At 36.5% G+C, this 10323-nt stretch overlaps 1 protein-coding gene across 1 annotated transcript; it reads left to right on the plus strand.

Moving 5' to 3' along the window:
* Positions 1–403: 403 nt before the first annotated feature.
* On the plus strand, positions 404–8633 carry LOC127872873 (uncharacterized). Its single transcript, XM_052416710.1, has 2 exons — positions 404–641; positions 8300–8633. The coding sequence occupies exons 1-2, from the start codon at positions 505–507 to the stop codon at positions 8625–8627; spliced, it is 465 nt and encodes a 154-aa protein (XP_052272670.1). The 5' UTR covers positions 404–504; the 3' UTR covers positions 8628–8633.
* Positions 8634–10323: the final 1690 nt, after the last annotated feature.

The raw sequence follows: 10323 nt of genomic DNA on the forward strand, positions 1-10323 counted from the left end.
GTATCTTCTTTTCCACAGTTTGAAATATATAATCTTCAATACCCACGTGACCCAATAGTCCCATTACAGTTTACATAGTCACACTGTTCATTGATGTCATACCATTGAATGTCATTTCACAGTTTATTTGGTACTTGTTTAGTTCAAAATACTTGATTGCTTATTGAGGTTGAACTTTACTTTTGTACAGTAAAGATTTTGTGATTGCTTGACTTTTAAATACACAAAGATTTAAATCGTGTCTTTTCTGGACTAGTTATTCGTATTCACAGAGATACTGTGAAATTAATAATTTTCCTCAACTTAAGCTGTCAGTTTTGGGTGCTTAAACAGTCAGTTATCAAAATGGCGGGCTTGTCTATGTCTTCACTTGCCATAAGCTCTGACGAAGAGCAAGCAAATGCAGAATTTTACTGCAAAACATGTTTGAAACTGTATTGTGGGAAATGTATTCAGTTGCATGATAAGTGGTTTAAAAAACATTCAGCTTATGGAAGGAATGACATGAAAAAATGGCCAGTTTCGAAAGAGGTGGAGGAATTTCTATTAAAGTGTGAAGCGCATAAGGACCACAAAATTGAAATGTTATGTGATGACCACAGTCAGCTGTGTTGCACAAAGTGTGCCTTCAATAATCACAGGTAGTTATAAAATACTTTGGCACAAATAAGTCTTAAGATATCAATGAACTATGTCACAATTTAACCCTTAACCACTTAGATACGTATTTTCAAGCATTTTTAGTCGTGCTGAAAGTTACATTTAATTAAAGACCTTTCTTACTAGATTCAAGTTTTTAAGGCTTCGTCTCCAAACCTTAGGTTACTGATGAGCAGCAAAGAGCATCAAACCTGAACAGACTGCAAGTTACTCGCAGGCTGTTCTGGTTATATGCTGTTTGCAGATAGCCATTTTCACTTTGCTTCTAAGTGGGAAAGGGTTAAATGAGAATTTGGAATTGTCAAGATGTCAATTTTAATTTATTGTATTTTAGAAATTACAATTTTTTTTTGCTTAATTGTTTTTGAAAAGTATGAAATACTTTGTAATGTTAAGACTACACTTTCATTCTTTTTTTTGGAAATAAATTATTAAATTAATTTTTAATTTTGCAAATTGCTGCTTTAGATCATTTGCTACAAAGTAACATTTAATCATTTATTCATGATGCTATGACCACATGTGGGTGTTGTTTCCTCATGTTGCTCATCAACATTGATGTATCGGAACAATATTGATTTTCTTACCGTATTTCTTTTTCTTTGGTAAGTAAGCAGAAAAAGATGTGATCTTCTACCAAGTTTGTTAAAATTATGCCTCATGGGTCAAAACTTGCCTTGCCAAGGGTCACAAGATTTCTATTGACTTATATAATAAATAGTTCCGTTTGAGATCTTCTCTGAATCCATAAAAGTCATGGGTTTGATAACAGTTTTTAACATCGTATGGTGGTCCTCTGGTAAGTTTGTTCAGATCTTGCCTCTGAGGTAAAAAATGACCCCTCTCTCTCTCTCTCTCTCTCTCTCTCTTTCTCTCTCTCTCTCTCTCTCTATATACCGTAGGTTTCCACGTATAGCGCGCAGTGTTTTACCTCCAAAATTCAAATTAAAAAGCTGGTGCGCGCTATACATTGATACAACGCTATCCTGACTGCTAAATTGGTAAAAAATATGTTGTATACGGGTAATCGTTAATAATCAAAATGGCCGCCATGTTTTTTTCCAGAAAACTACCACCCTATAATCGTACAGACTGAGGGGCCATTGTCGAAACAACAAGAAGTCGCTACTGGTAGATATGAATGCGGTAGAAGAAGTTTTGGTCAAAAATAAATTTGTTTGAATAAACTTGCGGACATTTCTTTGTTTGTGTTTTTACACTTCTTTATTGATGAATTCCGATGGGGATTGTTGACGACATTCCGGAGAGCAGGCAAGCGTAGGTGCGAACGAGGTCTTTTTTGCGGGTAACGTTAGGTGTGAAAGGGGGTCATTTTGCACTTCGTAATTGGCAGATGTTATTGAGTAATATGTGCCACGACTTGTTAAGACGCTTATTGATATTTGAGAAACTAATTGACACTTGAGATCGTGAAGATATGCATGAGAACGTGAAGATATGCAATTGCATTTTGGGTGTATAAATATTGAACATTGAACAGTGGTGTACCTCAACAATTGTATCCCTGTCTCCCATGCCACATTCAAATTAACCGGTAATGCCCATGCTTTCCCCGAGGAAAAATCACACGATGAACACTAATTCTTATTTTCTCACGTTTTCACGAAATGCACGTGGACTGTTAATCTTTTGCTAGAAAATTACAAAATTGTAAAAAAAGTATAGTGCTATGCAACCCATGCTCCTAATCATAATGACGCTTCCTATTTTGAATGCTTAATTAAGCTTTCCAACGTCCCGGATTATTGGATTGTGCAATAGAAAAATGGCGGCCATTTTCGGTCCGATTTGTTGGTTTTATTGTCTTTAAATATTTTTTCTCCATTTTTGCATTAAAAAAACAGCCTGCGCGCTATACACGGGAGCGCGCTATACCTGGAAACCTACGGTATATATATATATATATATATATATATATATATATATATATATATATATATATATATATATATATATATTGCATATACTTGTAAAGCATGTGTCACACTCTTCAATAAATTTATGCTTACTGTTGTTTATTGGTCAATACACAATGATTAGGTCTGGAGTTCTTATCCATGGGAGTTAACTAATTTCTGTGATGGCATTCGCCTTTGTCCTTAATAACCATGCATCAGAAAAACAAGCAGTTTGAAGGTGGGTTTCAATTCAAACAGTACAGAACTAAATTTTAGTATATATTAAATGCTCAGGTATGGGAGGTCTTTCAGCATGGAGTTATTATAGAACAGATTTACATTATACACTGGGTTCTTTGTCCAAAGTAGATCACATGCTTGATTTTTATGATTGTATTGTTTTAACTTGTAAAACAAAATGCATTCAACACACATTATGAGCTCTATCATCACTGTCAGACCAGTAACACTGCATGAGCAATTTTCACAAGCCTTTTAGACAAGACTACCTTTATGTGTACTAGAATTCTTGTCTAGTGTTTTGTTTCCAATATTGAAGAAATCTCTATCCAGCTGCAATAAGAAATTAAAGCTGTCAAGAAACTACTTATGATTACCTAGATTACTTCAATTACCTAGAAAAAGTGATTGCCTGGTTTAAGAGCCCTATATATTGTTATGCCTCCCTTCGAAGAAGAGGGGGTATATTGTTTTGCACATGTCGGTCCGTATGTCCGTCCATATGTCCATATGTTTACTGGACTGACGGGCGTACGATATGGCAATTTAATAGGCCCGAGCTATAATTTACACGCCCAGGCCACCGGGCGTGCGCTTGTTTCGCAGACTGCAGATACATTTCGTCTCCAATACGTTCAGGGTCAATGCTTGGTCAGTAAATTGTCAGGGGAAGATGGACTGTAACTATTAATAAAGTCCTCATGTTGATAATACAATATTGCTTTTTATGTCCCCCACTATAGTAGTGGGGGACATATTGTTTTTGCCCTGTCTGTTGGTTGGTCTGTTGGTCTGTTGGTTGGTTGGTTTGCGCCAACTTTAACATTTTGCAATAACTTTTACGATATTGAATATAGCAACTTGATATTTGGCATGCATGTGTATAACATGGAGCTGCACATTTTGAGTGGTGAAAGGTCAAGGTCATCCTTCAAGGTCAGAGGTCAAATATACGTGGCAAAAATCGCTCATTTTATGAATACTTTTGCAATATTGAAGAGAGCAACTTGATATTTGGCATGCATGTGTAACTTATGGAGCTGCACATTTTGAGTGGTGAAAAGTCAAGGTCATACTTCAAGGTCAGAGGTCAAATATATGTGGCCCAAATCGCTTATTTTATGAATACTTTTGCAATATTGAAGATAGCAACTTGATATGTGGCATGCATGTGTATCTCATGGAGCTGCACATTTTGAGGGGTGAAAGGTCAAGGTCAAGGTCATCCTTCTAGGTCAAACATATGGGTCAAAATTGCTCATGTAATGTAACTTCTGCAATATTGAAGCTAGCAATTTTATATTTGACATGCATGTGTATCTCATGGAGCTGCACATATTGAGTGGTGAAGGGTCAAGATCAAGGTCATCCTTCAAGGTCAAACGTCATATAGGGGGACATTGTGTTTCACAAACACATCTTGTTAAGATATCAAATAACAATCCCATGAATTTTATGGAAATAAATTATTGAAAACCTAAAATATATTGGTAAATGTTGTTTGTCTTGCATTTGTCTTTCAATTATCAAAATAATATAGTTTGCATGCTAGATCTGAAATCATTGAATTGTCTAGCCACACATACGTGACATACATGTACGCACTCAGTCTGTTTGAAAATCTTTCCTGTAATCCAGAATAGGCAACTGACATTTGCCATTTTGCTATAAATAACACAGTGTGACTTCAATTTTCTATTAGAAAGCATTGTGGTTTGATGTTCCATTTACAAGATGCACAGATTTGTAAATAACAGTGTCATGTACAAATGGGTCTTACGCAATATGCTGCCAGCGTAGCTCCAGTCCAGCAGTCTTTTCAGGATATGCATTATGTAGAGGATACTTAGGAGATATCACGAAATCTTGAGCTACGCTGGCTAAATATGCTATAAGACCAATTTTTGCATGACGGGGATGTAATAGTGTTATTTAAATGTGTTTAAAAAAATGTGTCTTAATCAAACATTAAATGTTGTCGCTGCAGTCCATTCCTGATCTCCAATTCAAAACGTTTATAAATAAAGCGGGTGCACTCTTAGTAGAAACAACTTTTATTCTCTAAACGATTATTCATGACCTCTTTTCCAACGCCGTTGTTACATGTATGTCAACGCGTAAAAGCCGGATCAGCAAAATCAGTGGGGATCTGTACATTTTAAATATAAAAAATGGATTATTTTGCAGATTTTTAGGAAAATATGGTATGATAAACAGAAAAACAGGTTACTGTCCCATCGTTTTGTAATATATCAGGCTCGGCAAGAATAAAATAACGGCGCGGCAAGCCTCGCCATTATATTATTCTAAGCCTTGCCTGATATATTACAAAAAGATCAAGCAGTAACCTGTTATTCTTTTTATCTACTAACACTATTATGTGATTTAAAAAACATAAACTTTTTACAAACATTTCATGCGGTGGATATTATGTGACTTTAAAGGAAATAAAACCCACAACAATTCTTAAACCTTTGTTTATATTTGCATAATTTAGAAAAGTAAATGTGTGTATATTTGTTGAAAATGTGCAGTCCACTGTGTTCAATATTCAGTACACTTTCAATACTGTAAAAAAAAATGTGTGTTATATAATCATAAACATGTTTTGTATCTTGGATTTCATTAACATTAGGAAATTAACATTTTGAATGTGAAAAACACTCTTGAACAGCGATTGGCTCTTGCTTTGCTGCCATTTAACCATTTTTTTGCAAATAATGCAAATAATGCGAATACAATTAAAGTATGTTTTTGACAAATTTTAAAAAAGTTGTAATTTTTCTTATTTTGTGTAGTATGAAGTAAATTGCAAAATTATTATTCATATATCCCAATTTAAAAAAACACTTCATTGCCACTAAGGCTTGCTACTGTATGGTATTTCAATATCACATATAAATAAACAATAAACCAATCTTTCGGATCCTCCTTTAAAACAATTTACAATGACGTCTTTTCTTTTCCACTAATAGATCATGTGACAAGAACAAAAGCAAAGTAATCACAATAGGTAACATGACAACACAATATATTGGGACATAGTAGACCATGAGGGTGCATGGCATAGGCCACTCATCACAGGCTAGATTGTTCATGCTGAGACTTTATTAAGAAATAGAAGACCCTCTTTTAAGAAGCAGGGTTATTTTGCTTTGCATCTGTCCTTTGGTCCATTTGTCGGTTGGTCTGTAGACAAATTGTTTCCACATGATATCTAGGGAATACTTTGACTTTTATGTTTACATCGCGGAAGATTAAGAGGTAAATCCATCTTTAGGTCAATAGGTGAAAGGTCACAGAAGCTTATAACATGAAATTACATGTATAAAGGTGTCACAGTCAGTTTAAGTACCTGTTATACCAATCATAACAATATTTTAAACAGATTTTCAATTATGATAACACACTGTAGGAACATTGCACATTCTACGGATATATTACAGTACTGCCTTTATTAAATGCTTTCATTCATTGACTTTTAATCCACTTAAGACAGGTGGTTGTGAACAATTTATTGACTTTCATCGATGGCTTATTTAAAAATGTTTGGGAATATACATAAATTATAAGTCATGCCTCTTTTCTTGCATTTGTTATTATTGATAGTGTGGTCAACGTTTACAATATTAAAATTGAAAACAGTATAAACAACTAGAACATTGTTCTGAGTACATGGATACCTCTACAATCCAATTTGTCCCACAACTGCACAAATGTCTTAAAATTATGAACAAACATATGGAGTTGCACAAGTTAACCTGACGATTAATATGTTACTGTAGAAGTATCCCTCTATTTGAGTAAGGATTCTCACAATTGAAAAAATATTATCGTTTGGTAAAAGGGACTGTCACAACTCTTCTTATGTAAAAAAAAAACTTGAAAAAAATATCAAGTGCATAATTTCACATAGTGGGTAATACTTTAAGAATAGTTCATCCCTCTATCAGCTGTACTCTTTGAGTTACTCACAATACAATTTTAAATGTGTTTTCTTTGCTAAACAGGGGTCATAACTCTGGGTATGTTGAAAAAAGACATACCAAACTATGCATGTGGGTAAAATTACACAGTGATAAATATTTATGTAAAGTGTTAGTCCTCTAGTAGCAATACAATTATGCCCCCCTTCGAAGAAGACGGGTATATTGTTTTGCACATGTCAGTCCGTCCGTATGTCCGTCCGTCCGTTCGACCGTCTGTCCGTCCACCAGATGGTTTCCGGATGATAACTCAAGAACGCTTAGGCCTAAGATCATGGAACTTCATAGGTTCATTGATCATTACTCGCAGATGACCAGTATTGATTTTGAGGTCACCAGGTCAAAGGTCAAGGTCAAGGTGACCCAAAATAGTAAAATGGTTTCCGGATGATAACTCAAGAACGCTTATGCCTAGGATCATGAAACTTCATAGGCACATTGACCGTGACCCGCAGATGACCCCTATTGATTTTCAGGTTACCAGGTCAAAGGTCAAGGTCATGGTGACCCGAAATAGTAAAATGGTTTCTGGATAATAACTCAAGAACGCTTATGCCTAGGATCATGAGACCATGACTCGCAGATGACCCCTATTGATTTTCAGTTCACTAGGTCAAAGGTCAAGGTCACGGTGACCCGAAATAGTTAAATGGTTACCGGATGATAACTCAAGAACGCTTTTGCCTAGGATCATGAAACTTCATAGGTACAATGATCATGACTCGCAGATGACCCCTATTTTCAAGTCACTAGGTCAAAGGTCAAGGTCATGGTGACCCGAAATAGAAAAATGGTTTCTGGATGATTACTCAAGAACGCTTATACCTAGGATCATAAAACTTCATAGGTACATTGATCATGCCTTGCAGATGACCCCTATTGAGTTTCAGGTCACTAGGTCAAAGGTCAAGGTCACGGTAACTCAACTTAGAAAAAATTGTTTCTGGATGATAACTCAAGAACGCTTACGATTAGGATCATGAAACTTCATAGGTACATTGATCATGACTCGCAGATGACCCTTATTGATTTTAAGGTCACTAGGTCAAAGGTCAAGGTCACAGTGACAGAAAACGTATCTACTCAATGGCTGCCACTACAATTGACAGCCCTTATGGGGGGCATGCATGTTTTACAAACAGCCTTTGTTCATTTTACACTCTACACATATTTTAAAATGTCCTTTTTGTCTAAATAGGAGACATAACTACAATTATGATGAAAACAACAGAAACAAAATATAGAGGTGCACATTAGCTCACATGCCTGGTTACTGTACTTGTAAAGTTGCAGGAATACATATTGAGTTATATACAACAAAAAAGACAGGCAGATGGATGGATAAGTGCAAATCTATATACCCCATATTAGGCCCAAGAAGCGTTCAGTTATTGTCCATGTATGTCTTTATTTAACACTTTATTCTTGTTTGAAGTAATACATAATATCACTTACTATTCCTTAGTATGTACATGTATTAATTGTTTATTTCAGCCAGTGCAGTAAAGTGACCCAGATTTTGGAGCTGACCAACTCGCAGCCCACTGGCCTGGAGGGGTTGTCAGTGGAGCTGGAAACTGTTATGGGGGAAATTAAAACCCTGCAGATCAGTCAAGAGGCCAGCATTCAGTCATTGCAGAGAACATACAAGGAACATAGGGAAGTTATGATAGAACAAATGTGTGGCAATTTAAATACTTATATAGATGAATGTGATAATAATTCTGTGGGTTCATCAGGCGGAAATGAGCAATATTTAAAAGAAGAGATGTGTAGGAGTGTTATCTCTATCGTGAATGAATTTGATAATACTACTGCGTAGGAACTTAACGAGATGAAAGATGAAGTTATAAGCATAAAAGGGTCAGTTACAAGTTCCATTCATAAATGCACCAGTCTTCACAGTGACTTGTTACAATTACTTGAAATCGTTCAGAAAATTGGAGACAATAAGGAGCTCTGCCTTATAGCCAGCATAAAATGTAAACATATCATACAGCAGGCATTGACTCTGCTTGGAAAGTCAGGCAAGGTGTTTAAGGTCCAGGGGAAGTCTGAGTACAATGTGAGAATACCAAGTGATTCATTTACATGTGGTATCTCAGGCATATGTGCTCTCCCAGATGGACAGGTCCTGGTTACAGACTACAGTAGTAAGAGAGTCAAGCTTCTGAGCCAGCAGTACCAGGTGGTGAGTCACTGGGATGTGAATGCTTATCCACATGCCATATGTTTGATCACACCGAGTGAGGTTGCAGTGGCTGTGAATAAAAGCAACATGTATGAGGTCCAGTTTATCACTGTCAACCAGGGAAAGCTTGTTCCTGGCAGGAAGTTTCAGTTACAACATAAATGTAGAGGTATTGCCCGTCACCAAGGAGACCTTTTTGTCACCTCTGGTAAAGAACTGTACAAATACTCACTGAGTGGCAAACTGATCTGCAGACTCTACCAAGATAGATCAGCTGATTATACAGGTAAGAATCATGGTGAATCCATCCTGATAACATTTGTATTATGTACAGGGATTTGTCTAGCCATTGTGGGAAAAGGAGTCTAGTCAAATTTTGTTATTAGCTCCTCTGTTTTCAGAGAAAACCCGAGGTATTGTCATAGCCAGTTCGTCGTCCGTCGTAGGCGTCGTGCTAAAACCTTAACATTGGCTCTAAAATCAAAGTGCTTCCACCTACAACTTTGAAACTTCATATGTAGATGCACCTTGATGAGTTCCACATGCCACACCCATTTTTGGGTCACTAGGTCAAAGGTCAGGGTCACTGTGACCTCTAATATAAAACTTTAACATAAACCTTAACATTCGCTCTAAAATCAAAGTGTTTCCACCTACAACTTTGAAACTTCAAATGTACATGCACAGCGCTTCCGTTAGTGGACGTCCGGACGTAAATTACGCCCGAAAACGGCAGTCGTACGTCCATTATGCAAATGGTGGAAGTCCCTTGGACGTCCGATAATCCGCATGTACGCTATTTACTAATACACAACACGTACAAATGTCAACTGTAAATCGGGTTATTCAGACCGTTATCTCCGCCTAAGAGCTACTGTTTTCAATGAAATTCTCAGCGAGTGGCCAATATTGATTTTCCAGCTGTCAATCAAAGTCTTCTTGGTAAGCGCACCAGCCAATCAACGCTCAGGCAGCCGAATACACGCCGACCCCACGTGAAGCTGTATACAATTATATTAGCGACATCTGCGTTACTAAGGTTTTATTCAGCAATCAAATATTTGAGTCCATGTTTTTCCCTGAGGAAGAATGACGAGACGTTGTACATGAAGTCTAATTTTAGCATGATTTTCATCTGTACACGAAATACACGAGAAATGTTTATTTGTTGCCAGAATTTTCGTAACTTTCCGTGAATAATAAAATCCTGAATTTTTTGGATAACACGTTTTTTTATATGCATTTGAAAATAAGCAGTCTGCAAAATTAACCCATCGCCTGATCGCCAATGCGATGAAATCTCGGCTCTGGCAATAGCAAAAATCGG

Source organism: Dreissena polymorpha, chromosome 1, assembly GCF_020536995.1.
Source record: "Dreissena polymorpha isolate Duluth1 chromosome 1, UMN_Dpol_1.0, whole genome shotgun sequence".
Taxonomy (NCBI): domain Eukaryota; kingdom Metazoa; phylum Mollusca; class Bivalvia; order Myida; family Dreissenidae; genus Dreissena; species Dreissena polymorpha.

Bases quoted from the DNA above. Each gene is read 5' to 3' on its own strand.
- LOC127872873 (XM_052416710.1), top strand. From the start codon at position 505: ATGAAAAAATGGCCAGTTTCGAAAGAGGTGGAGGAATTTCTATTAAAG. The intron at 642-8,299 runs GTAGTTATAAAA...TGTTTATTTCAG, and splicing joins TGTGCCTTCAATAATCACAG to CCAGTGCAGTAAAGTGACCC.